Genomic DNA, 27,976 nt, shown 5'->3' with positions numbered 1-27,976 from the left:
TTTAACAAGTTCCTGTAAATATTTCTTTGCTTTTTTCATGCTATTTCTTCTGTCTACAGTACTCTTCTCAGCTCTTTTCACCATTAACTATTTTTCATCCTTCCAAGCTTAACTAAGACATCATCTCTTCGTATAGCCTTCTTTATACCTTCATCTTGTACTAAGTGCCTCTGCTTCCTTGAATTCCCATACCTCTTAAGCATACCTCTCTTACCTTTTACCAAATGAAATTGAACTCCTTTGTTCATGTATCTCTTTCTCACTTGGATTTGTGAGCAACCTGCCCATTTTATTCATCTTGTACCCCTAGCATCTAGCATGATGCTTGGTGCCACAGAAGTGTTTAGTGTTTGTTGAACAGATTATTTGAATTCAGCACATCATGTTCATTTCTGTCTTCACCAGACCTGATATTGTTTTCATGCCTTGGAATGCCCTACCTTATTATTTTTTTATAATTCAAATCCTCTTTCCCTCCAAGATCCATCACAACTTCCATCACTGCTCTAGCTCTTGGTGTTCTCCCCTTTCTTTGATTTTTCATAGGCTTTACTGTTCATTGACAGTTGCATTAATTATAGACTTGTAACTGAATCGGCCTCCTTGAGACAAAGGGTTGTATTTTATTCTGCAATATCCTTCTCAGTGCTTTATGTGGTAATGAGTATATAGCGTTTCTAAATATTTAGTAATTGTTTATTGAGGGGCTGGGTCATGTAGTGGGATAAACATAGACTTGGATAAATGTTTGAAGTCACTTGCCCAGTTGCATATCAGCTTCCTCAGGTATAAAATGAAAATTAGACTGCTTCATAGAATTGAAAAAGGATGAAATGAAGCAGTGTATACAGTACCCATCACAGAATAGATCCTCAACAAATGTTAATTATCTTGAAATATTGTTTCCTGTCATAATTTAAAAACAGGTAAATTGGACATTTTCTATTTTTGTTCATAAGCTAAATCCCACATTAAGTTGCATTTTTGCTTACATGCAGCTCTCGATTGATTTTCCCCACTTAAGATATTAGACCAGTGGTTCTCATTCTTGTCTACCTATTAGAATCATGCAGGGATCTTTTAGAAATACCAATGCTCAGGCCATACCTCAAATCAATTAAATTAGAATCCCTGGGACCTACACATCAGGGTTTTGTTTTCTCTTTGTTTTATTCCCCATGTAATTATGATAAAGAACCAAGACTGAGAGCCACAATGTTAGACTATAAAGACATGCATTTACCCAGTCTATGCTTTGTAAACAAAGACCTAAGTCTGGGGAGTTAGGAGATAGGGCTGTGATTAGGAGAAAAGTGGGATCCACAAGTGTTAAATTATGGGTAATTCTGAAAGGTAAAGGGTGCAAAGATGCTTGAGTTTCTGGGTGAAGTCAGAAACAAGGAATCCTAGCAGGGCTGAGGGGAGCACAGCTGGACAGGGCCAAGGAGCAGACTCATATAGGAGAATAGACAGTATAAGAAACATAGTAGAGTTAGGTTTCAAAAGGATTAGGCCAGGAATTTTGCTCTTGGGGGCCAATAAATAGGCTTCATCTCTTCACAGAAAGGGTTTACATTGTTTTTATGTATTATTTTCTGAGATGTCTGTATCCTGGAAAAAAGATTCACTATATGAAAAAGACAAGGGCCAAGGTAATAGAAATCAGATCACAGTTATAGAACTATCTCAGGATCTTTCATATGTGACCTTCAGCTCCTCTAAACTACTGTATTACCTATATTATAATCTTCTGATGTAATTTGTGAAGAAACCAAGGAGGAACTGAGGAGAACATTACATACAATATACCCTATAAGCACTAAACATATAATATCTGAAATATAATGAGAGTTTATAATTATAATGAAGATCATTGGCTTGATAATCTAGGGCAGTGGTGCTCAGCAGTGGCTGCACAGAAAAATAATCTACAGCACTTTCAAAAAGTAAGACTGATTCCACCCCTAGGGATTCTGATTAAATTGGGCTGATGTGGAGCTGTAACATGAATATTTTTAAAGTTCTCCACATGGTTCTAATGTGTAACTAACATTGAGAACCACTAGTCTAGAGGAAAACAGGACTCCTGCTTATCTTGCACAACTTAGGTGTCCTCAATATATATATGGGATTGGCCAAGTGAATCTGAGCTTTAATTTTCACACCTCTTAAATAAGGTTTGTAATGATTTCCTGAAAAGGGTTGTTATGAGCGTGCAGAGTCCTGGATTTAGTCCTCAGCTTTGCAAGAAGTCCAAAATCTTCAGAGTTGATCAGCCTCAAATCAGGGACTCACCAAACCAAAATTGGAAGATGCTGATAAATAACCAAGGAACTGGAAAGGTATTCACTTAGTGTATTTTCTACGCATTCTCTGACAATAGTTAGCTGGGGTATTGTTAAAATATAAATTCACTATCTCAGTGAATCATATTCTCCATTTTCTAGAGGAGAGTTCTGGGTATCTATATTTTTAACTAACTTTCCAGGTGAATCTTATCTGAGAATTCTGGTAAACATTGTAGCTTAAGATAATATATTGTCATTCTGGTAATACTGACTTATGGTAGAAGGAGAAATGATGTATTTCCAGTTTCCAGGTTTTTAAAAAAATACTTTATCATCTAGTGCATTCTCTTTTTGCTACCAAGAATATGAGAAACCAAAGTATAATCAGAAGTGACTTGGTAAACACAAAATCAGAGCACAGGAAGAGAGGATAATTTTGAAGAATCATTCATTAAGACTTTGACATAACCCGTTGAGCTCTCCTGGGCCCATCACAGAGTATATGTCAATAGTAAGCGGAGTCCTCATGTTATTCCAAGTCAGAATCTTTCTTTTCCCTCAACCGTAGTCTCCTGTTTCTATGAATAATCTTTGTTTGAACAAGGCCAGTACACTTAGTAGTGATTAATTTTGTGTCCTTTAAATGATTAAGTTGCTGTTTGATTTAAAAAGATGGCCTTGCCTGACCCTAAAATCTCTGCAGCCATCAATTTATTGCCTCTTCCTTAGGGTGGGATTGTTTTTATATTTAGCTTATTAAGTTTATTAATTTGCTTCTTCTGACCAAAGAGAAGGTGAAAGGATGATAAGATTAAGAAAATAGAAATTAATCTATTTCCTGCTTCCAATTCTACCTAAGAATAAGAATAGAGAAGTAGCTGTATACCTATTCTATAGTTCTTGACACTTATGAAGTGATAACTAGTAGTTTTGTTTAGAATTTTGCTTTCAATATTTATCCTGAGAGTGGAGCTCACTGAACCTCTGTCCTTTCTAAAATCTGTCTGTGGAAATTACTTTTGGTAAACTAATGTACTACAATGATTTCAGGTAAGAGAGTAAAAATTTGTTTTTATTTGTATTTAATATTTTGGGATGTTTCAGATTTTAGTTGGTAGGAAGAGAATTAGGGGCAAACAAAAAGAGGTTGGTTGAGACATTAAGAGGCAAAAATTGATTGGGCATGCTAAATGTGAAGTGTCTGGTGCACTTCTGCGTAGCAACAATAAGCAGGCAGATAGTAGTTTCTTAGGAAAGAGGCCAAGGCTAGAGAAGCAATGCTGTGTAGTGTAACGAATTCTGGGCTCTAAATTAAGAGACATGGGCTCTGAGAGGCTCTCTCTATTATGAACTGCTCTGTGACTTTGACCAAGTCATTTGGCATCTCTGGGCCTTATATTTAAATTGAAGAAGTTAAAGTAGTTGATCTCTAGTTAATTCCTGTCCAGCTATGTGATTCTAAGTCTATTCCTATTGACCTTATTAACTTGTACTCTTTTTTTTTCAGAGTTTAGTATGAGAACCTACGTTTGTCATATTTGTAATATCACCTTTACATCTTTAGAAATGTTCCGGTCCCATATGCAAGGAAGTGAACATCAAATTAAGTAAGTATTTCTTGCCAAAATGCTCCTGTGACATCAAAGACCAGTGCTTCTGTCAAATACCTTTGCATGTATTTTACAAACTTTCTCAGCATTCATTTCCCTAAGAGTTGATCCTGGGTATGGTTGGTGGTATTTGCATGCTAGTACCATCTCCCAGGGAGTTCTCTAGCCATGATAGTATACTGACAGGGCTGGCTAACTAGTACCTCTCCTGACCAGACAGCATTGTTCTTCTTTGAAAAGATGCTAAAGGATCATTCTCAGGCTAGCCATACAAATTCAAATAATCCCTGAATGGTTGGCTGGTTTCAGGGATTCAGTGATCTGGTCATCATCCTTCCAGTGAGGTATAGTGGTTAAGAAAAAAGGTTTTATTATTCGACAGAACTGAATTGGAATACCAGATCCATCTTTCTACCAAATGTGTAACTTTGGACAGCTCTGACTTAAAGTGGTTATAATGAAATATAAAAAAATATATAAGGTGCCTGACCTGGCACATAGTAGGAGCTCAATACACATTTATTCCAGTCCATTCTGTTATTTTAAGGAGGAGAAGATTGTGTGGACTGTTGGGGACTGCATAAGTCAGGTAGCCGGATAGAGGAGCACTTAACTATTGTGTATTTGTTTTGTTGCTTTTAAAACCAAAGCATACTATTTCTTTTTTAACTTTTGTTGTTGTTGTTTGTTTTTGTTTTTTGGTTTTTTTGAGGGGGTGCAATTAGGTTTATTTTTATTTTTTTAACAGATGTACTGGGGATCAAACCCAGTGCATGCTAAGCACACACTCTACCACTGAGCTATACCCCGCCTAAAAAACATACTATTTCTGTTACATTATTTTATTCTAGTAGAAAATATTTATATTATTGAATCTGAATACTAAGGAGCTAAATTGTCTCACTCACCAAATTAACCTTCATTTAGACTCTTTTTTAAAAATCTCAGGTTTCCAGAACAACTAGCTGTCACATTTATAGATCTGTACAAGGAATTAACTAATCAAAACTTTTAAAGCAATGTGACATTCAGATCAGACCATCTTCAGGGCATTAAATATTATTGGTTCTTTCCCACACATCCTTTACATTTCAAGTACTACAGCAGTGTCAGATATGTCTGCTTCTTTGTACCCATCTTCCCTTTCATCCCAAGCCTGAAAATTTTTTTGTGCACAAAAAGTTGTGAGGTGCCTAGGAAATACCTGACTGTCCCTGCTTTTTTTTTTTTTTTTTGGCATACAAAGTCACGATGTATAGCTTTTATATTGAGGTAGGTTTAAAAATTTTGTTTTGGTTTCTGTTACATTTGTTTTTTTCTAATATTTTTGAAAACAAAGCAGCAAAAATAAAGCAATCTAGTGACAAGAACTTTCTACTGTCTTGTTTGCAGAGAATCTATTGTTATTAATCTAGTGAAGAATTCAAAGAAGCCACCAGACTCTTACCAAGATGAATGTACAGATTACGTCAAAGTACAGAAAGCCAGAGGACCAGAACCAAAGACTTGTTTCAGAAAGATGGAAGAGAGTTCTTTGGGAGCCCGTGGGTACAGAGAAGTGGTCGATTTCAGATACAGACATAGAATGTTTGAACAAAGACTCCCATGTAAGACTTTCCAGACATACCCAGGATCATACAGTATTTCACAAACCGTGGAAAACCAGTTACCTCATTGCTTACCAGCTCACTCAAAGAAGATGTATGACTCTTTCCAAGATGAACTGGAAGATTACATCAAAGTGCAGAAAGCCAGGGGACTTGATCCAAAGACTTGTTTCAGAAAGATAAGAAAGAGCTCTATGGAATCCCATGGGTACAGAGAAGTTGATTCTGGACCCAGACCAAGAATGTGGGAGCAAAGATTTTCACTTGAGAATTCCCAGACCTACCAACAACCATACAATATTTCACCAGTGGAAAACCAACTACATCATTGGTTACCAGCTCATTCAAAGAGGACATATGACTCTTTCCAAGATGAACTTGAAGATTATATCAAAGTGCAGAAAGCCAGAGGACTAGAACCAAAGACTTGTTTCAGAAAGATAACTGATAGCTCTGTGGAAACTCACAAATACAGAGAAATGGTTGATTCCAGATCTAGATATAGAATGTTTGAACAAAGACTCCCATGTGAGACTTTCCAGACTTACCCAGGATTATACAATATTTCACAAACAGCAGAAAACCAGTTACCTCATTGCTTACCAGCTCATGACAGCAAACAGAGATCAGACTCTATGACTTACTGTCAACCCACCAGAGACTATTTCCCAGAAAAACCAGTACCCCTGAGCCTTAGTCAGCAGGAAAATAACTCTGGCCCATACAGTGTAGAATCTGAAGTTTACAAGCACCTCTCCTCAGAAAACAATACCAGTGACCATCAATCAAGTCATAAGCGGAGACATCAGAAGAGAAGAAGGCACCTGGAGGAAGGCAAAGAAAGGCCAGAGAAGGAGCAGTCCAAACATAAAAGGAAAAAGAATTGTGGGGATACAGATTTAGACAAGGACAAGAGCATCCGACAAAGTAAAAGAGAGGAAGATAAAGTCAGTGTCAGTTCAGGAAAGCTTAAGCATCGAAAAAAGAAAAAAAGCCATGGTGTACCCTCTGAGAAGGAAGAACGTAAGCACAAGAAAGAGAAAAAGAAATCTGTTGAGGAAAAGACAGAAGAGGAAATGCTTTGGGATGAGTCTATTCTTGGATTTTAAACTTTTAGCTTTGTTTACTTAAGGAGAAATCGGTTAAGAATAGGGAAATTTAGACAAAGACGGGAACATCCAATGAAGAAAAAGAGAGGTGGATACAGCCTGTGTCAGTTTAGGAAAGCTTAGTTTTTTGTGTGTAAAAACTGAAATTAAATTGAAAGAAGAGATAAACAAGCTTAAACCTCGAAGAAAGAACAGAAGAACACAATAAGAACATAAGAGAAAAGGAAGCCTATTGAAGAAAAGACAAAAGTGTCAGTGCTTTGGGTGGAATCTTCTCTTGGATTTTGAAGTTTTCAGTTTTGTTTCCTTAAGGTTGAATTGAAGAAATAAGTTGAAGAGCTTCATTTTATGAAATTCATGTTATTTAAATTTTCCTAAGTGGACAGTTACTTTAACTGCTAACAAAAGCCAAGTGAAGTTAAAGTATTCAATATGCCTTTTCCTCAAATTATTTTTCCTCATTTCTTAACATGAAAGAAAAGTTACATGTTTCTTACATATAATTTTCCTTAATGAGGCTGTCTCTACTCCTATTCATCAAATTGCTGTGATAGTGAATTATTTACCTGTGGGAGATAATTTATTTTAAATGAGAGAATTACCAGGCATTATAGAATCCATCCCTTGTTTGGGTTTGTGTTAGTGTTGGTGGTACTTTACTGTTGTTGTTGTGTGTTTGTTTATGTTTCTTGGTTTTCTCTAGGGAAAATGTGTGAAGTGATTTAGACTGATTTTTGTTTGTTTGTTAAATCTAATTTGCAGTGTATTTTTGTATTTTCTAGTTCTGAAAGTGGAAAATGAAAGTCTATAATAAACTTAGATGATATATAGTTTTAAAAAGTTCTCAAAAGTACTGAAAAAATCAGTCTATATTCTGGAAATGTTTATATTAAAGTGTTTTAATTTCTACATACTTGTTTTATGTAAATGATCATTTCCCAGCTAGTTATTATTTTATTTTGAGAGTGAGAGGGGAAATAATTAAACAGTTTGCACCTCTGGGAAGATCTGACTATAAAGTTGTAATAATTTCATTTCTCCTACATATTGCTTAGAAGGCTGATATTCAGATTTGAGCTCAGTTTTAAGTTAGAAAAATAAAACCAATTAAATACTTGAAACTGAAGAAGGAAGAATTTATAAATGGGAGGGGACAGTGGAGAGGGGGCATTACCTTTAAATTGTTTCATCTTGATTATTTTTTTTTTACTCTGGTTCTCCCTTTTTTATGATAAACATCTCCTTTAAGCATTTCAGCATCACCATGGTATAGTAGAAAAAATAATAGCCTGGGAATCCAAGTCTAGGATTCTGGTCTCAGTTGTACCATCAAGCTGTGTGACCTTGTAGGAAAACCATCAAAATCCAACATGGAGTCATCAGGAATAGGAAACGTAGGCTATACTATTCCCTTGATGTGTTAATCCTATTAAAAGTAAATAAATTTAGATGATGACTTATCTGCACTTAGGCAAATAATTTAATAGTTATTTTTCTTTGAGGTTTGAATAAAATGATAAATATCAATTGAAGCATAATATGATTGGGTGGGCTCATACCTGGTTTGATGAATAGTCCAAAAGGGAGTTAGATGGTGCCCAAATTAACTTTTCTTCCACAAAAGTGTTGGTATAAGATGATTGGTGTTACAGTATCACTTCCCCTGTCTTTAAAAAACACATCTGGTGTACTGATGAAAGGAGAGGGGGAAGAAGAACCAGAGTAGAGCAAATAGGTTATCAATTAGCTACAAAAATGGCAAATTCTCTTTTCTGAACATGCCAAAAAGTAACATTTTTTTTCCACAGAAAGTTCAATATGAGTTCAATTGAATTGTAAACATTTTTAGAATTGATAAATTCTTTTGCAGAAGTCCATTTTGCGTTTAAAGCTGGAAGGGTGGGAATTCAAATTATATATCATAAGAATATTCACTAAGATACCAAATTGCTACTATCTTTCCAAAATAGTTTAAATAGATCAATGAATCATTAAGATTAGCTACACACATTAAAAATTAAAAGTTGAATCAATACTGGGTAAATCATTTAAACTGATGGTGTGGCAAGTTGGGAGAGAGATCAGGGTGTAGTGTTGACTGCATTCTTGGGGAAGTCATCAGTGACTTGTAGTAAATGGTTTTGAAAATTTTTAGGACAAAAACTTTTTTTTCGGCCAAAAATGAACTTTATGTTAACCCCACCATAAAATAAATTTAATTTTAACCAGAAAGCATTATTTTCTGCTTGAAGCTGGGGACAAGGACCTGAAACAACTTTGTCACATTTGCTTTCCTCCAAACTTCTGCCTCTGAGAACTTGGAGGTAAAAGTCAAGATAGTTAAATATATGCAGGATCCAAAATGATCTCCACTTCTGGAGTTGAGTGCTGAATCAGGCAAAATGAAATTTAATAGTATAAATATTAAATCCTGCATTTGGCTGTGGAAGACAATACAAACATGTTTGAGGAGACACAGTTTTTAAGATACTAAATGTGGTGGGGGACAAAAAAAAGATATTAAATGTAAGAACAGTGTTGGGATTTTTATTACATGCTTGATTTGAAAGACTAATATGCTTATCTAGACAAAAATCACATATGACACAAGGAATATTATTGAATTCAGTTGAATTCAGACAAGTGCATTAATAGCACTTAGCTTCATAGGTATATTCTCAACTGAAAAGAAGATAGGCAAATTCTGGCTGAATTTGGAAAATAATTTTTAATAACTGGAGATACAGAAAAAATGGAATTGGCTGCTTTGCTATATGCATGTATTGAACAAACAATAACAGCTGACTGCCAGCATTGAGCCAGGAAGGAAGTTGAGAAAAAAAATGAAGAACATATCTTCTGTTCCACAAACAGCTCACAGTCTAACAGAGAAAATGGACCAATAAATAGGAAACTGCAATATAAATTTGATAAAGTCTACAACAGAAGTGATAAAGGATGTTGTGGGTAACAAGGGTAATAAGCTTAAAGGGATGGGAAGTGGGCATTCAGGAGAGGCTTCCCAAAGGAAGTGACATCTAAGCAGACCTTTTCCTCTCAGTTCAAAGACTTTTTTCTTTGATATATCCACTTTGCTATTTAACAGATACTTCAAACTTAATATAGCCAAACAAGAGTGCCTGCTTCTGCCATTACCAATCACTCACTCCCAGTTTCCCCCATTTCTATAAAACCTTCATCCAGTTGCTCAAGCCAAAAACCATTTTTGAGCACCTCTTTACTCCTATGTTAAACCATAAACATTTCCCCTTGATCATACCACCAAAATATCACTCGTTAATGTCCGATTTCCTTTATCTTCACTGTTTCCACTCTCATCTGAGACATCAGTATTTCTTGATCAAACTGAGAAAATAGGTTTGAGAGCAACAGAAACATTGGAAGAAGTCATCACAGATTCTGAATTACAGGTGAGTGGAGAAAATTACACAGAATCAGCAAGAGATCAAAGAGTGCTGTGGTGAACTAAGCCTTGGAGGATTTCAGAACTATCCAGCATATAGTTTCCTCCAGAAGAAAAAACTCGTACAAAATGAAAACTGCTAGTTTCAGAAATCAAATTCAACAGGGCAGAAACATTGTGGGTAAAAGGAAGGCAAAGTTCAGAGAGCAGTGGCTGGGGGAAGAATTCAGAGAAAGCAGATCCCAGGAAGTATTATGACAGCAAAGTAAACTTCTAAAGGTGAGAGTGTTGCAGCAAAGTGTTACAGCTCAGTGTTACAGCAACCTGGATCCTGGTGAGAGACCAAGCAGCACTCAGAGGGTTGGAGAACTCAGGTTTATTATGCCAGCGGGCCCAGAGGAGTTAACACTCCAAGCTCTGGATCCCTTTTGTAGGTTTACACAGGCTTTTATAGCCTACCAGTAAAGACTTTGCAACATTGCATGCAAATAGGGTGTTAGAAATGGACCAATCAAGAGTGAGCTTTGGGAACCAATAGAATCTTAGGGGTAAGTTCTGTTCTCCTAGAAGCAAGCCATTTTACAGAAGCACAAAACCAAGATAATGCCACTGGGCCAGGGAACCAGACGGCACCAGTTGGAAGGTAGTGGCCCTGACTAGGGGTCCTGCCAGTCTTTTCATGGGGCTTCCACCTCAAGAGTAGCGCCTCGGAAGACAAGACCCATAGAATACAAACACACGAGAAAAACGCAGATTAAAAATTAAATGGAAACTCTAACCTAATCTAGTTTTTCAAAATGAGCGGAAAGAAAGAAAACATTTAGAGCTTTGAAACACAGCTTAAATCAAAAAGAGAACCCAGAAATAGACAACAGAAGGATGTGAAACAAAAACTGATAGAACTAAGGAAATAATTATAAAAAGAAATAATTTATAAACATTAAGTTTGAAGGAATACAAGAGAGAAGAGACTATGATAAAGATAGTACGGGAAATAATAGAAAAAATGATAATGAAGATAAATTTTTGAGAACTACATAGATTGATAGAATAAGTAACAAACAGCAATGGAGATACAAATAAGTTTGTTGTAATGGATGCTCTGTTGTGCTGCCCAGAACTACCCACCGCTGCCATACCTTTTCAGGACAGAGACATTCATTTCCCCAACTTCTGGGGAACTGGCCTGAAGGGAACTGCCTCTCGTAAGGGAATGTCCTCTCCTGGGGGCAGAGCCCTCACTAATGGGGTATACAAAGGCCAGGCCTCCTGTTTCAATTTTGGGCAACTCTGAGAGGATCAGCTGAGGCTTTTGCCTGAACTGTATCACAGTTCAACTTCTCTGCTAATCCCGCTTCCCTCACAACTGTTGATCTTTTGAATATGCCCCTATAAATTACCTACAAACAAATCTCCATCTCATTGTCATCTTCTTCCAGAAACTTACTTGAGATAGGAGGTACTAGGGAGTAGTCCTAGGGAAAAGACTCCAAAAACAGGATCTTTGGAATAGACAATGAGGATCCTGTCATTGGTAGTAAAATACTGGTAGTAAGTAGTTCCTGTCATGCTGTAGCTGTACAATTGTTAAAATTTTCACCTGTGATTAGTGGAAAGTAATGTACGTGTAAGTGTAATATGGTAAGCAGTTAAGACGATTAATGAAAATAGTCATTATATGGAATTATATGGAATCTGCTGACTCTTGCCGAGTGACATTGATGCACTGGAGAAAGAAAATGAAAGGCTTAGAGAATTAATTACCAAATTAAGGCAAAATTTGAATGTCAGAAGGCATCACTGGTAGCACAGAAAGAGACTTCCATCTCTTCATCTTCCACCTCCCCTGAACCCGAAACAGTACACCAATTCTAGAATTGCCAGATAAAATGTGGAATGCTCAGTTAAACTTGAATTTCAGGAAAAGAGCTAATTTTGAGTATAAATATGTCCAATGCAATATTTGGAACACATTTACACTAAAATAAAATTTCATTGTTTATCTGAAATTCGAATTTAGCTGGATGCCCTTGTTTGTTGTTGTTGTTGTTGTTGTTGTTGTTGTTGTTGTTGTTGTTGTTAAATCTGGCAAACTTATCCATTTCTCCCAATTAATGGCTAACATTCCCACCTTGTTTCCAGATGATATGTAGCCCTCTGACTTGCAAGACAACAAGCCCTCTCTCCTAGTATCTATTTCCATCACTCCTGCTGGCTACCAGACAGATAACTATGATCAAATCACAACTTAGCCTGACCTGAAAAGTGCTGGTCTAATAAGGCAAAAAAGGGTTTAGGTGCACTCTAAGGGAAGGAAAGAACTGGGAGAAGCTTGGTGGGCTTGAGCTCAAAGGTCACATAATTTGTGACCAGACTGTAAGAGGGCTAGGGGTTTCCAGGAACAGCCCCATAGTGCAGGGGGGTTAGAGATAGAGAGTGAGGACAGAGGGAGCAGCCAGCCCACTGAAGGGTGTAGAAGAGAATATGCACAGGAAGAGTAGGGTGAAACATGGAAGACTGTGACAAACAGAAGGTCAGGTAAAAGGAGTAGTTGAGAATTTCTAAGCAGAAAAAGGAAATGAGAGGGGGTTGGGCTGGATGGTCTTAAATGAGTGTAATATGCTCATTTTAAAAAGAGTGTTACCGTGAAGCTGGAAAGGTGGACAGGGAAGGAGATCAGACACAGGGTCTGTGTGATATCAGGGACTAGGTGGTGTCAAAGAAAACCTGGAGTAAGAGATGGATGAAGAGAGACTGTGAAATTGTCTTGACAAGACTCTGAAATTCCAGGGCTGAGTCTTAGGTGTCTGAGAGGCAGGAAAGTGGGAAAGCAAAGCCTAGCTTCATACAAGCTAATTTCACAATGACTGATATTAAGAAAGTCAAACTAACATCATGATACCATTAAAGGAAAGAGATAAAATTCACAGTGAAAGAAGCCTAATTAATTTAACTACAGACTCAAGTTTCTCGGGACCTTTTAATTGAGTCCAAGGAGAATTAAAAACTTTAAGTATATAACAATTGACCCATGGGACTTGGGGTCAGTAGTTTCATTCTGCACCTCAATGTAAGACAAGCACTCAGAAAATGGATGTTTAGGAATGGCAATGACAAATCATATTCTGGAAAGGAAGAAAAGGATTCCTCACAGAGCTGCTATTTTATAAACAAAATAAAATTATTAGCATAACCTCACTAGAGGTTTGGTCCATTTATGTTTTCTTCCTTTTGTTTTTTTCTTCCATTAAAAAATAATTTTAGGTGTATTGTGGTAAGATTCAAGGGAGAATTCATAAAATCTTGAATTGGCTCACTGAGGGTAGAACAGTGTGTCAGGGAAATCTAACTTTGTTGTATTTCTTTTCAAAAGATTAGTTGTGTATCAATCTTACCTCATGTAATATGTATACAAGGAGGGAGATTTGTTAGAAAGAGAAAGTGTAGCTGATACTCACACACCATCCCCTGCCACGCAAGAGGTAGAAAAACAAGAAGTATGTAGTACTCTTTTGCCTTCATTGAATAAATAGTCTAAGCAAGTAAGAGATTTATTTGATTTCTCAAATAATCAGCCACCATAAAATGAGTAAATTTATAAATACAGGGACAGCTATGGGGAGAGCAAGAACAAGAGACACACATATCAAGCTTTCATTTATCCTGAAATACTGCATAAAGTAATCAAGTAATTTTGCTTGTATATACTCCACACCATGTTTTTCTTTTCCAGAGCAGACAGAGCCCGTAGAGGGAGTAGGGCTCATTCCCATCCCAGAAAAGAAGAAAATCTTAGCCTTACATATTTCTGCATCTTACAACCATTGAAGCCAGGAGATGATTCCTGAGACTTTTCCTGAATTCAGTTCAATGTATTGTTACTCAGTAATTGGTAGCAACTTACTAAGTGTGCATATGGAGCTTATAGTGCAACAGGGAAAAAAAACCCTACACATTATGGGGAGATGCCATTGAATAGTGCAGGCACTGGATTCAGATTCAGAAGACCTGTGTTTGAAAGACCACTCTAACACTCATTTGCTTTAAGTTAGCTGAAGGCAGGTCACTCAACCTCTGAAAACTTACTTTTCCTCATCTGTGAAATGGAGATTTAAAAAAAACCTCACTTCACATGGCTATTTGAAGATTAAATGAGATAATGTATCAATACAGATTCTGACACACATTGAACTCTCAGTAAATGGTTTTCTTTTTCTTTTTCTTTTTCTTTTTCTTTTTAGTGGGAGAAGATAATTAGATTTACTTATGTATTCTTAGAGGAAGTACTGGAGATTGAGCCCAGGTCCTCATGCATGCTAAGCATGCGTTCTACCGCTTGAGCTCCCTCCCCAGTAAATGCCAATTAAATTAGAATATCAAGTAGAGAGTAATATTAGGGAGATTATGAGTATGAGCTAAATTACATGGTGGCGACCCTAAGAAAAAAGCCCTTTCTAGTGGTCATATCTGTCCAAAAGTAAACTGGGCTATCTCAAGAAGTACTGATTACTGGACGTTTTCAAAGGCTGGGTGATTATTAGGGTAAGTTTTAAAGGGTGCTCTGAAGCATTACATATGGGGTTCAATACCAAACTCACTCTCAGTTTTCACTAACAACTTCACTCATTTTTTCTACTTTCCTTTATCTACACTTTCATCAGTTAATTTTGTTAACCATCAAGCCCCTGTCTTTGTAAGCTGCCCTGGCATTTTTGAAATGAAACGATGTAAACAATATAATTAGGAGGAGGCCAAGATGGCGGAGTAGAAGCATGCTCGTAGCTCACCTTCTCCCACAAATACACCAAGACCCACATCTACAGACCCACTCAGCCAACCAGAGCACCTGCGGAATTCCAACATAACATCGTCCTCTTCGAAAGATAGAGACGCCAAAAATCTGGTAGGAGAAAAGGAAAAAAGAAGAAAAGGCAAAACAGAGCAGGACGGGTCCCGCAGGGACGGAGCAGCAAAGGAGGACTGGCGCACATTCACTGGGTCGCCCCTCTCCAACTGAGAGGCCAGCAGGATGGAGGGGCCACCGGGATGGAGGGGGAGCCTCCAAGGCTCGGATCTGTACAGAGCAGCCCTTGACCGACAGAACTAAGTTAAAAGGGCACAGAGGGTCCCCGTGACACCCAGCCTGAGACGCGGGCTGGCAGCTGGGGGCAGAGCCAGGCTGCCCAAGCTGGGCGGAGGACCGGGACAGCTGCACTGAGGCAGCCCTGGAGGACTGCAAGGGGCTGCGTGTCATGGCTGTGGGTGCACAGGGCAGAACAACCTGGGCTCTCCATAAAACATGGCTGATATGCCCTAGGGGAAAGGGTGCATACCCCCCATCTCTGAAAACCTGTGGAAACTTTTCGGGTGAAGAGAGGTGGGGCTCAAGTACAGCCGCCATATGCTCCGGCGCTTAGCACCCAGGTGGGCGAAGCATGCATCTGCACCTAAGGACTTAGCAGCCTCAAAGGCCAGACGGAGACTTGTCTACAGCCTAGGCAGATAGGATCCTTCCGTCCTGGTCCCTCAGAGAACTTGCTCTGCCAAGACAAACAAGGAGCTGGGTTTTGGCCTGGAGCAGAGACAGGGCTGTTCCTTGGTCTTCCCTGAGCCCGCCTGCGGAGTGGCGACCTGAGGCGGAGTGCGCAGCAGCACAGAGCAGCGGAGCAACTGGCGCCGGGAGAAGGCGGGTGACACCCCCCATCCCGCCTTTCCGGAAGGAACACAACCCCTGACGGAGGTGCTGGGAGGGGGCACAACCCGCCCTCCTACCTGGCCAGTCTGCAACATCTGACTGCGGCATTGGGAGGGGCAGTGACCTGCCCGCCCACAGCAAAGGAGAGCTGCACCTGACCCAGTGTTGAGAGGAGGCATGATCTGCTTGCTGACAGACACTTGGAGCAGCACAGACGAGGGCGCCAACGGAGGGCCTATGGAAAAAGCAAGCTGAGCTTCCAAAACAGGACGAAGAAAGACTTCGAATGAAAAGCACACAGTCTCCAGGGGAACACCGATCCACCACCCCCCCCCTTTTTTTCTTTTCTAAATCTGTTTTACCTGTTCTATTTTCTATTACCCTTTTAATTTTTACTTCTTAAGCAATTATATATACCCCCAGTTTTAATCCCTTTCAAATTTTTAAAAAAATTATTATTACTATTATTTTAAAAAGTCCATATCACTTCATTTTTATTTCTCTTGGTTTTGATGTCCTGTTATTGATTATACACATGTTTGAAATACATCTTTTCCTCTTTTCTCCTCTTTTAAAGGTTTTTAAAGGACGTCTCAACCTAATTACTATTCTGCTTCAACTTGCTCTTCTATTATTCATTATACACTTTTTTCAAAGCTTTTTTCCTCCGTTCTTTTAAAATTCTTTCTCTATTTTTTTTCTAAGTTTTATTCCTACATATGCATTAGATAGATAAACTCCTTAAGGACCACATTAGATAACTGATACTCCATAAACCACAGTGCCAGAGAAATCTGAGCAAGATGAAGAAGCAGAGAAACCATTCCCAATTAAAAGAACAAGAGAAATCCCCTGAAAGAAAGATCAATGAAATAGATATCAATAGCCTACTAGATCAAGATTTCAAAACAGAAGTGATCGAAGTACTGAAGGAACTAAAAGAGGTAGTGTTTAGAGATATAAAATATGTCAAAAATGAAATTGAAGCTATAAAGAAGTGCCAAGTAGAATGGGTACACTCATTGGCTGAGATGAGAACAGATCTAAAGGCTGTGCAAAGCAGACTAGATAATGCAGAGGAACGAATTAGTGACCTAGAAGACAGGATAATAGAAAGCACCCATTCAGAAGAGCTACAAGATAAACAAATAAAAACAAATTAAAATAGCATAAGGGACCTATGGGATAATATAAAGCGTGCCAATCTTTGCATAATAGGGGTCCCAAATGGGGAAGAAAGATCAAAGGGGATTGAAAAGGTTTTTGAAGGAATCATGACTGAAAACTTCCCAAACTTAAAGAAGGAAACAGATATCCAAGTACAGGAAGCTCAGAGGGTCCCAAACAGGAAGAAACAAAATAGGCCCACACCAAGACATATCATAATCAAGATGGCCAGAGTCAAGGATAAAGAAATGATCCTAAAGGCAGCAAGAGAAAGGCAAGGAGTGAGTTACAAGGGAACCCCCATAAGGCTCTCAGCTGATTTCTCTACACAAACACTACAGGCCAGAAGGGAGTGGCAAGATATATTCAAAGTCCTGAATGAAAAAAAGGTGCAGCCTAGGATGCTTTATCCAGCAAGGCTATCCTTTAGGATAGAAGGAGACATAAAGAATTTCACAGACAAGAAAAAGCTACAAGAGCTTAGCAACACTAAACCCATGCTAAAAGAAATATTGAAAGGTCTATTCTAAATAGAAAAGCAGCAGGATGCTACAGAAATGAGAAACTCACAACTGGAAAGGTGATAACTCATGAATTACAAATAAAATAAACACGAAATTATAAAAGAAGACATACAGATCAATGACAGTGGGAGAGGGAGGCAGAAAAAATATACAATTTTTTTTCTTTCTTTTTTAAATTTTTTGTTCTTGGTAGGATGGGTTTGAGGTCATGTTACTATCAGTTTAATAAAAACAGTTATAGTAATGAGCTAATAGATGTACGAAAAAGGGTAACCACAAGCCAAAAACTTACAAGGGAGTCACAAAAACTAAATAAAATCCATGATAATACAAAAGAAGATTACCAAACCACAAAAGGAAGAAGAAAGGAACAAAGAGGATATACCAATTCAACTGCAAAGATAAGTTCAAAATGGCAATAAACACACATCTATCATTAATTACTGTAAATGTTAATGGGCTAAATGCTCCAGTCAAAAGACATAGAGTGGCAGACTGGATAATAAAGCAAGAACCTTCAATATGCTGCATACAAGAGACCCAATTTAGGGAGAAGGACACATATAGATTGAGAGTGAAAGGATGGAAAAGGCTATTCCATGCAAGTGGAAAAGCCAAAACAGCAGGCGTTGCAGTACTGATTTCAGACAAAATAGACTTTAAAACAAAGGCCATAAAGAAAGATAAAGAAGGACATTTTATAATGATTAAAGGAGTGATACAAGATGAGGATATTACACTCGTTAATATATATGCACTCAATATAGGAGAACCTAAGTACATAGAACAATTACTAACAGAGATAAAGGGGGAAATTGATGGGAATACAGTCATAGTTGGAGGTTTTAACACCACATTAACATCACAGGACAGATCTTCCAGACAGAACATAAATGAGGCAACAGGGAAATTAAATAACACAATAGAAAAATTAAATTTGGTGGATATTTTCAGAGCATTACACCCCCCAAAAATAGTATATATATTCTTTTCAAGTACACATGGAACATTTTCTAGGATTGAACATATACTTGGGAACAAAAGAAGCCTCAGCAATTTTAAGAAGATAGAAATTATCTCAAGCATCTTTACTGACCACAATGCCATGAAAGTAGAAATCAACAACAGAGAAACAAAGGAGAAAAAAAGGAAAGCATGGAGATTAAACTATACGTTATTAAAAAGCCAATGGGTCAATGAGAAAATCAAAGCTGAAATTAAAAAATACCTTGAGACAAATGAAAGTGAAAGCACAACCATACAAAATTTATGGGACACAGCAAAGGCAGTGCTAAGAGGGAAGTTTATAGTGATACAGGCCTTCCTCAAAAAACAACAACAAACTCAAACAATTTAACCCACCAGCTGAGAGAACTAGAAAAAGAACAAAAAACCCCAAAATGCAGCAGAAGGAAGGAAATAATAAAGATCAGAGAGGAAATAAATACAATAGAGATAAACAAGACCATAGAAAGAATCAACCAAACCAAAAGCTGGTTTTTTGAAAAAGTAAATAAAATCGACAAACCTCTGGCCAAACTCACAAAGAAGAAAAAAGAGAGAGCACAAATTAGCAAAATAAGATAGGAAAATGGAGAAATTACAACAAATAAAATAGAAATACAGAATATCATATGAGAATATTATGAAAAAACTATATGGAACCAAACTGGATAAACTAGAGGAGATGGACAAGTTTCTGTTTTGTTTTGTTTTTTTTTTTTAACATTTTTTATTGATTTATAATCATTTTACAATGTTGTGTCAAATTCCAGTGTTCAGCACAATTTTTCAGTCATTCATGGAAATATACACACTTCATTGTCACATTTTTTCTCTGTGAGCTACCATAATATTTTGTGTATATTTCCCTGTGCTATACAGTATAATCTTGTTTATCTATTCTACAATTTTGAAATCCCAGTCTATCCCTTCCCACCCTCTGCCCCCCTGGTAACCACAAGTCTGCATTCTCTGTCTATGAGTCTATTTCTGTTTTGTATTTATGCTTGGTTTTTTGTTTGTTGGTTTGTTTGTTTGTTTTGTTTTTTAGATTCCACATATGAGCGATCTCATATGGTATTTTTCTTTCTCTTTCTGGCTTACTTCATTAGAATGACATTCTCCAGGAGCATCCATGCTGCTACAGAAGGTGTTATGTTGTCAGTTTTTATGGCTGAGTAGTATTCCATTGTATAAATATACCACTTCTTCTTTATCCAGTCACCTGTTGATGGACATTTAGGCTGTTTCCATGTTTTGGCTATTGTAAATAGTGCTGCTATGAACATTGGGGTGCAGGTGTCATCCTGAAGTAGATTTCCTTCTGGATACAAGCCCAGGAGTGAGATTCCTTGGTCATAAGGTAAGTCTATTTCTAGCCTTTTGAGGAATCTCCACACTGTTTTCCATAGTGGCTGCACCAAACTGCATTCCCACCAGCAGTGTAGGAGGGTTCCCCTTTCTCCACAGCCTCTCCAGCATTTGTCATTGTGGATTTTTTGAATGACGGCCATTCTGACTAGTGTGAGGTGATACCTCATTGTAGTTTTGACTTGCATTTCTCTGATAATTAGTGATATTGAGCATTTTTTCATGTGCTTTTTTGATCATTTATATGTCTTCCTTGGAGAATTGCTTGTTTAGGTCTTCTGCCCATTTTTGGAATGGGTTGTTTATTTTTTTCTTATTGAGTCATATGAGCTGCTTATATATTCTGGAGATCAAGCCTTTGTCAGTTTCATTTGCAAAAACTTTCTCCCATTCTGTAGGTTGTCTTTTTGTTTTACTTATGGTTTCCTTTACTGTGCAGAAGCTTCTAAGTTTCATTAGGTCCCATTTATTTATTCTTGCTTTTATTTCTTCTAGGAGAACATTTTTGAGATGTATGTCAGATAATGTTTTGCCTATGTTTTCCTGTAGAAGGTTTATTGTATCTTGTCTTATGTTTAAGTCTTTGATCCATTTTGAGTTGATTTTTGTATATGGTGTAAGGGAGAGTTCTAGCTTCATTGTTTTTCATGCTGCTGTCCAGTTTTCCCAACACCATTTGCTGAAGAGACTGTCTTTATTCCATTGTATATTCTTGCCTCCTTTGTCAAAGATTAGTTGACTGAAAGTTTGTGGGTTCATTTCTGGGCTCTCTATTCTGCTCCATTGGTCTATATGTCCGTTTTTGTACCAATACCATGCTGTCTGGATGACTGTAGCTCTATAGTATTGTCTGAAGTCTGGGAGAGTGATTCCTCCAGCCTCTTTCTTTCTCTTCAGTAATGCTTTGGCAATTCTAGGTCTTTGATGGTTCCATATAAGTTTTATTATGATTTGTTCTAGTTCTGTGAAATATGTCCTGAGTAATTTGATAGGGATTGCTTTAAATTTGTAGATTGCCTTGGGCAGTGTGGCCATTTTAACAATTTTGATTCTTCCAATCGAAGAGCATGGGATATCTTTCCATTTTTTAAAGTCTTCTTTAATTTCCTTCATCAATGGTTGATAGTTTTCTGTGTATAATTCTTTCACCTCCTTGGTTAGATTTATTCCTAGGTATTTTATTACTTTGGGTGCTATTTTAAAGGGGATTGTTTCTTTACTTTCTTTTTCTGTTGATTCATTGTTAGTGGAAAGAAATGCAGCTGATTTTTGAACGTTAATTTTGTAACCTGCTACCTTGCTGAATTCTTCCATCAGCTCTAATAGTTTTTGTGTGGACCTTTTAGGGTTTTCTATATATAGTAACATGTTGTCGGCATATAGTGACACTTTTACCTCTTCTTTTCCAATTTAGATCCCTTTTATTTCTCTCTCTTGTCTGATTGCTGTGGCTAGGACTTCCAAGACTATGTTGAATAGGAGTGATGATAGTGGGCAGCCTTGGCTTGTCGCAGATTTTAGTGGGAAGCTTTTGAGTTTTTCACCATTGAGTACTATGCTGGCTGTAGGTTTGTCATATATAACTTTTATTATATTGAGATATGTTCCCTCTATACCCACTTTGGCAAGAGTTTTTATCATAAACGGGTGCTGAATTTTATCAAATGCTTTTTCTGCATTGATTGAGATGATCATGTGGTGTTTGTCCTTTCTCTTGTTGATGTGATGTATTACATTGATTGATTTGTGTATGTTGAACCACCCTTGTGTCCCTGGGATGAACCCCTCTTGGTCATGATGTATAATCTTTTTTATGTGTTGTTGGATTCTATTTGCTAAAATTTTGGTGAGGATTTTGGCATCTATGTTCATCAGAGATATTGGCCTATAATTCTCTTTTTTGGTAGTGTCTTTGCCTGGTTTTGGTATCAGGGTGATGGTGGCTTCATACAATGAGTTTGGGAGTATTCCCTCTTTTTCAATCTTCTGGAAGAGTTTGAGAAGGACTGGCATGAATTCTTCTTTGTATGTTTGGTAGAATTCACCGGTGAAGCCATCTGGTCCTGGGCTTTTATTTGTAGGGAGGTTTTTAATTGCTTTTTCTATTTCCTTTCTAGTGATTAGATTGTTCAAGTGGTCAGTTTCTTCTTGATTCAGTCTTGGTGGACAGTATGTTTCCAGAAACTTGTCCATCTCCTCTAGGTTATCCAGTTTGGTTCCATATAGTTTTTCATAATATTCTCATATGATATTCTGTATTTCTATTTTATTTGTTGTAATTTCTCCATTTTCCTTTCTTATTTTGCTAATTTGTGCTCTCTCTTTTATCTTCTTTGTGAGTTTGGCCAGAGGTTTGTCGATTTTATTTACTTTTTCATAAAACCAGCTTTTGGTTTGGTTGATTCTTTCTATGGTCTTGTTTATCTCTATTGTATTTATTTCCTCTCTGATCTTTATTATTTCCTTCCTTCCTCTGCTTTTTGGGGCTTTTTGTTCTTCTTTTTCTAATTCATTCAGGTGGTGGGTTAAATTGTTTATTTGAGATTGTTCTTCTTTTTTGAGGAAGGCCTGTATCGCTATAAACTTCCCTCTTAGCACTGCCTTTGCTGTGTCCCATAGATTTTGAGTGATTGTGCTTTCACTGTCATTTATCTCAAGGTATTTTTTAATTTCAGCTTTGATTTCCTCATTGACCCATTGTTTTTTCAATAGCATATTGTTTAATCTCCATGCTTTCCTTTTTTTCTCTGTTGTTGATTTCCAGTTTCACAGCATTGTGGTCAGTAAAGATGCTTGAGATAATTTCTATCTTCTTAAAATTGTTGAGGTTTCTTTTGTGCCCAAGTACATGATCGATCCTGTTAAATGTTCCATGTGTACTTGAAAAGAATGTATATCCTATTTTTGGGGGGTGTAATGCTCTGAAAATATCCACCAAATCTAGTTTTTCTATTGTGTTATTTAATTTCCCTGTTGCCTCATTTATGTTCTGTCTGGAAGATCTGTCCTGTGATGTTAATGTGGTGTTAAAATCTCCAACTATGACTGTATTCCCATCAATTTCCCCCTTTATCTCTGTTAGTAATTGTTCTATGTACTTAGGTTCTCCTATATTGAGTGCATATATATTAACGAGTGTAATATCCTCATCTTGTATCACTCCTTTAATCATTATAAAATGTCCTTCTTTATCTTTCTTTATGGCCTTTGTTTTAAAGTCTATTTTGTCTGAAATCAGTACTGCAACGCCTGCTGTTTTGGCTTTTCCACTTGCATGGAATAGCCTTTTCCATCCTTTCACTCTCAATCTATATGTGTCCTTCTCCCTAAATTGGGTCTCTTGTATGCAGCATATTGAAGGTTCTTGCTTTATTATCCAGTCTGCCACTCTATGTCTTTTGACTGGAGCATTTAGCCCATTAACATTTACAGTAATTAATGATAGATGTGTGTTTATTGCCATTTTGAACTTATCTTTGCAGTTGAATTGGTATATCCTCTTTGTTCCTTTCTTCTTCCTTTTGTGGTTTGGTAATCTTCTTTTGTATTATCATGGATTTTATTTAGTTTTTGTGACTCCCTTGTAAGTTTTTGGCTTGTGGTTACCCTTTTTCGTACATCTATTAGCTCATTACTATAACTGTTTTTATTAAACTGATAGTAACATGACCTCAAACCCATCCTACCAAGAACAAAAAATTTAAAAAAAAAGAAAGAAATTCTGTATTTTCCTGCCTCCCTCTCCCACTGTCATTGATTTGTATGTCTTCTTTTATAATTTCGTGTTTATTTTATTTGTAATTCATGAGTTATCACCTTTCCAGTTGTGAGTTTCTCATTTCTGTAGCATCCTGCTGCTTTTCTATTTAGAATAGACCTTTCAATATTTCTTTTAGCATGGGTTTAGTGTTGCTAAACTCCTGCAGCTTTTTCTTGTCTGTGAAATTCTTTATGTCTCCTTCTATCCTAAAGGATAGCCTTGCTGGATAAAGCATCCTAGGCTGCACCTTTTTTTCATTCAGGACTTTGAATATATCTTGCCACTCCCTTCTGGCCTGTAGTGTTTGTGTAGAGAAATCAGCTGAGAGCCTTATGGGGGTTCCCTTGTAACTCACTCCTTGCCTTTCTCTTGCTGCCTTTAGGATCATTTCTTTATCCTTGACTCTGGCCATCTTGATTATGATATGTCTTGGTGTGGGCCTATTTTGTTTCTTCCTGTTTGGGACCCTCTGAGCTTCCTGTACTTGGATATCTGTTTCCTTCTTTAAGTTTGGGAAGTTTTCAGTCATGATTCCTTCAAAAACCTTTTCAATCCACTTTGATCTTTCTTCCCCTTCTGGGACCTCTATTATGCAAAGATTGGCACGCTTTATATTATCCCATAGGTCCCTTATGCTATTTTCATTATGTTTTATTTGTTTATCTTGTAGCTCTTCTGAATGGGTGCTTTCTATTATCCTGTCTTCTAGGTCACTAATTTGTTCCTCTGCATTATCTAGTCGGCTTTGCACAGCTATTAGATCATTCCTCATCTCTGTCAATGAGTTTACCTATTCTACTTGGCTCTTCTTTATAGCTTCAATTTCATTTATGACATATTTTATATCTCTAAACACTATCTCTTTTAATTCCTTCAGCAATTCGATCACTGCTTTTTTGAATTCTTTATCTAGTAAGCTATCGATATCTATTTCATTGATCTTTCTTTCAGGGATTTCTCTTGTTCTTTTTATTGGGAAAATTTCTCTGCTTCTTCATCTTGCTCATACCTCTCTGGCACTGTGGTTTATGGAGTATCAGTTGTTTATTTTGGTCCTTAAGGATTTTATCTATCTGATGCCTATTTAGGAATAGAACTTAGGAAAAAAAGAAAAAATAAGAGAGAAAGAGAAAGAATTTTAAAAGAAGGGGGAAAGAAGGTTTGAAAACAGTGTATAATGAATAATAGAAGAGTGAGTTGAAGCAGAATATCAATCGGGTTGAGACGTCCTTTTAAAACCTTTACAAAAAAGGGGGGGGGGGAGATGAAAAGATGTATTTGCAACCTGTGTCTAATCAATAACAGGTCATCAAAACGCAAGAGAAATAGAAATGAATTAAGAAGTAAAAATTAAGAGGGTAGTAGAAAATAGAACAGGTAAAAACAGGTTTTAAAAAAAGGTGGGGTTGTCAGTGTTTTCCTGAAGTCTGTGTGCTTTTAATGTGAAGTCTTTCTGTCTTCGTCCTGTTTTGAAAGCTCAGCTTGCTGTTTCCAGAGGCCCTCCGTTGGCGCCCTCTTCTGTGCTGCTCTCAGTACCTGTCTGCAAGCAGATCATGCCTCCTCCCAACACTGCGTCAGGTGCAGCTCTCATCTGCTGTGGGCGGGCGGGTCACTGCCCCTCCCGATGCCCCAGTCAGATGTTGCAGACTGGCCGGGTAGGAGGGCAGGTCTTGCTCCCTCTCAGCACCGTGGTCAGGGGCTGTATTCCTGCCCGAAAGGCGGGGGACCGCCCTTCCTCTCCTGGCGCCAGTAGCTCCGCTGCTCTGTGTGGCTGCGCGCTCCGCCTCTGGTCGGTGCTCCACAGGTGGGCTCCGGGAAGACTGAGGGACAGCCTTGTCCCTGCTCCAGGCCGAATCCCAGCTCCTTATCTGTCTTTGTGGAGCAAGTTCTCTGAGGGACCAGGATAGGAGTATCCTATCTGCCTTGGCTGTACACAATTCTCAGTTTAGCCTTCGAGGCTGCTAAGCCCTTCGGTGTGGATGCAGGTTTCGCCCCTGCCCCCGCCTGGATGCTAAGCGCTGGAGGATATGGTGGCTGCGCCTGAGCCTCGCCTCTCTTCCTTTTCCACGGGTTTTCAGAGATGGGGGTATGCACCCTTCCCCCGAGAGCACATCAACTGTGTTGCTTTATGGAGGGCCCAGGTTGTTCTGCCCTGTGCACTCACAGCCACAGCACGCAGCCCGTTGCAGTCCCCCGGGGGCTGCCTCAGTGCATCCGCCCCATCCTCTGCCTGGCTTGGGTAGCCTGGCCCTGCCCCCAGCTGCCAGCCCACGTGTCAGGCTGGGTGTCTGGGGGACCCTCTGTGTCCGTTTAACTTAGTTCTGTCAGTCAAGGGCTGCTCTGAACAGATCTGAGCCTTGGAGGCTCCCCCTCCATCCCGCTGGCCTCTCAGTTGGAGAGCGGAGACCCAGCGAATGAGCGCCAGTCTTCTTTTGCCGCTCCCTCCCCATGGGACCCGTCCCACTCTGCTTTGCCTTTTGTTCTTTCTTTTTTCCTTTTCTCCTACAAGATTTTTGGTGTCTTTATCTTTTGAAGAGGGCGATGTTCTGTTGGAGTTCTGCAGGTGCTCTGGTTGGCTGAGTGGGTCTGTGGATGTGAGTCTTGGTGCATTTGTGGGAGAGGGTGAGCTGCGAGCATCCTTCTACTCTGCCATCTTCTCCAGTCCCTCTGATGGACAAGTTTCTGGAAACATACTGTCTGATGGACAAGTTTCTGGAAACATACTGTCCACCAAGACTGAATCAAGAAGAAACTGACCACTTGAACAAACCGATCATTAGAAATGAACTCGAAATAGCAATCAAAAACCTCCCTACAAATAAAACTCCAGGACCGCACAGCTTCACTGGGGAATTCTACCAAACATACAAAGAAGAATTCATACCAGTCCTTCTCAAACTCTTCCAGATGATTGAAAAGGAGGGAATACTCCCAAACTCATTGTATGAAGCCACCATCACCCTGATACCAAAACCAGGCAATGACACTACCAAAAAAGAGAATTATAGGCCAATATCTCTGATGAACATAGATGCCAAAATCCTCACCAAAATTTTAGCAAATAGAATCCAACAACACATAAAAAAGATTATACATCATGACCAAGAGGGGTTCATCCCAGGGACACAAGGGTGGTTCAACATACACAAATCAATCAATGTAATACATCACATCAACAAGAAAAAGGACAAACACCACATGATCATCTCATTAAATGCAGAAAAAGCATTTGATAAAATTCAACACCCCATTTATGGTAAAAACTCTCACCAAAGTGGGTATAGAGGGAACATATCCCAACACAATAAAAGCTCTATATGACAAACCTACAGCCAGCATAGTACTCAATGGTGAAAAACTCAAAAGCATCTCACTAAAATCTGGGACAAGACAAGGATGCCCACTATCACCACTCCTATTCAACATAGTCTTGGAAGTCCTAGCCACAGCAATCAGACAAGAGAGAGAAATAAAAGGGATCCAAATTGTAAAAGAAGTAAAATTGTCACTATATGCCAATGACATGTTACTATATATAGAAAACCCTAAAAGGTCCACACAAAAACTACAAGAGCTGATTGAAGAATTCAGCAAGGTAGCAGGTTACAAGATTAACGTTCAAAAATCAGCTGCATTTCTTTCCACTAACAATGAATCAACAGAAAAAGAAAGTAAAGAAACAATCCCCTTTAAAATAGCACCCAAAGTAATAAAATACCTAGGAATAAATCTAACCAAGGAGGTGAAAGAATTATACACAGAAAACCATCAACCATTGATGAAGGAAATTAAAGAAGACTTTAAAAAATGGAAAGATATCCCATGCTCTTCGATTGGAAGAATCAATATTGTTAAAATGGTCACACTGCCCAAGGCAATCTACAGATTTAATGCAATCCCTATCAAATTACCCAGGACATATTTCACAGAACTAGAACAAATCATAATAAAACTTATATGGAACCATCAAAGACCTAGAATTGCCAAAGCATTACTGAAGAGAAAGAAAGAGGCTGGAGGAATCACTCTCCCAGACTTCAGACAATACTATAGAGCTACAGTCATCCAGACAGCATGGTATTGGTACAAAAACGGACATATAGACCAATGGAGCAGAATAGAGAGCCCAGAAATGAACCCACAAACTTTCAGTCAACTAATCTTTGACAAAGGAGGCAAGAATATACAATGGAATAAAGACAGTCTCTTCAGCAAATGGTGTTGGGAAAACTGGACAGCAGCATGAAAAACAATGAAGCCAGAACACTCCCTTACACCATATACAAAAATCAACTCAAAATGGATCAAAGACTTAAACATAAGACAAGATACAATAAACCTTCTACAGGAAAACATAGGCAAAACATTATCTGACATACATCTCAAAAATGTTCTCCTAGAACAGCCCACTCAAGCAAT

The 27,976-nt window shown here is 38.1% G+C and overlaps 1 protein-coding gene across 10 annotated transcripts in view; it reads left to right on the top strand.

Annotated features, from left to right (window-relative positions):
* ZMAT1 (zinc finger matrin-type 1) overlaps nt 1–8,055 on the top strand; it is a 29,948-nt gene extending 21,893 nt beyond the window's left edge. For 4 of the 10 annotated variants that reach the window (XM_032476073.1, XM_032476072.1, XM_032476071.1 and 1 more), the window contains 2 exons: nt 3,796–3,895; nt 5,291–8,055. In XM_032476073.1, the coding sequence (XP_032331964.1) occupies nt 3,796–3,895; nt 5,291–6,614 (1,424 nt within the window). In that variant the 3' untranslated portion in view covers nt 6,615–8,055. Of the gene's footprint in view, nt 1–2,200; nt 3,896–5,290 lie in introns of all 10 variants that reach the window. The other 6 variants (XM_032476075.1, XM_032476074.1, XM_006193615.3 and 3 more) reach the window with 3 other exon arrangements.
* Nucleotides 8,056–27,976: the final 19,921 nt, after the last annotated feature.

The sequence above is a fragment of the Camelus ferus genome, chromosome X (genome assembly GCF_009834535.1).
Source record: "Camelus ferus isolate YT-003-E chromosome X, BCGSAC_Cfer_1.0, whole genome shotgun sequence".
NCBI classification, from domain to species: Eukaryota; Metazoa; Chordata; class Mammalia; order Artiodactyla; family Camelidae; genus Camelus; species Camelus ferus.
This window is presented reverse-complemented; position numbering and strand designations above follow the sequence as displayed.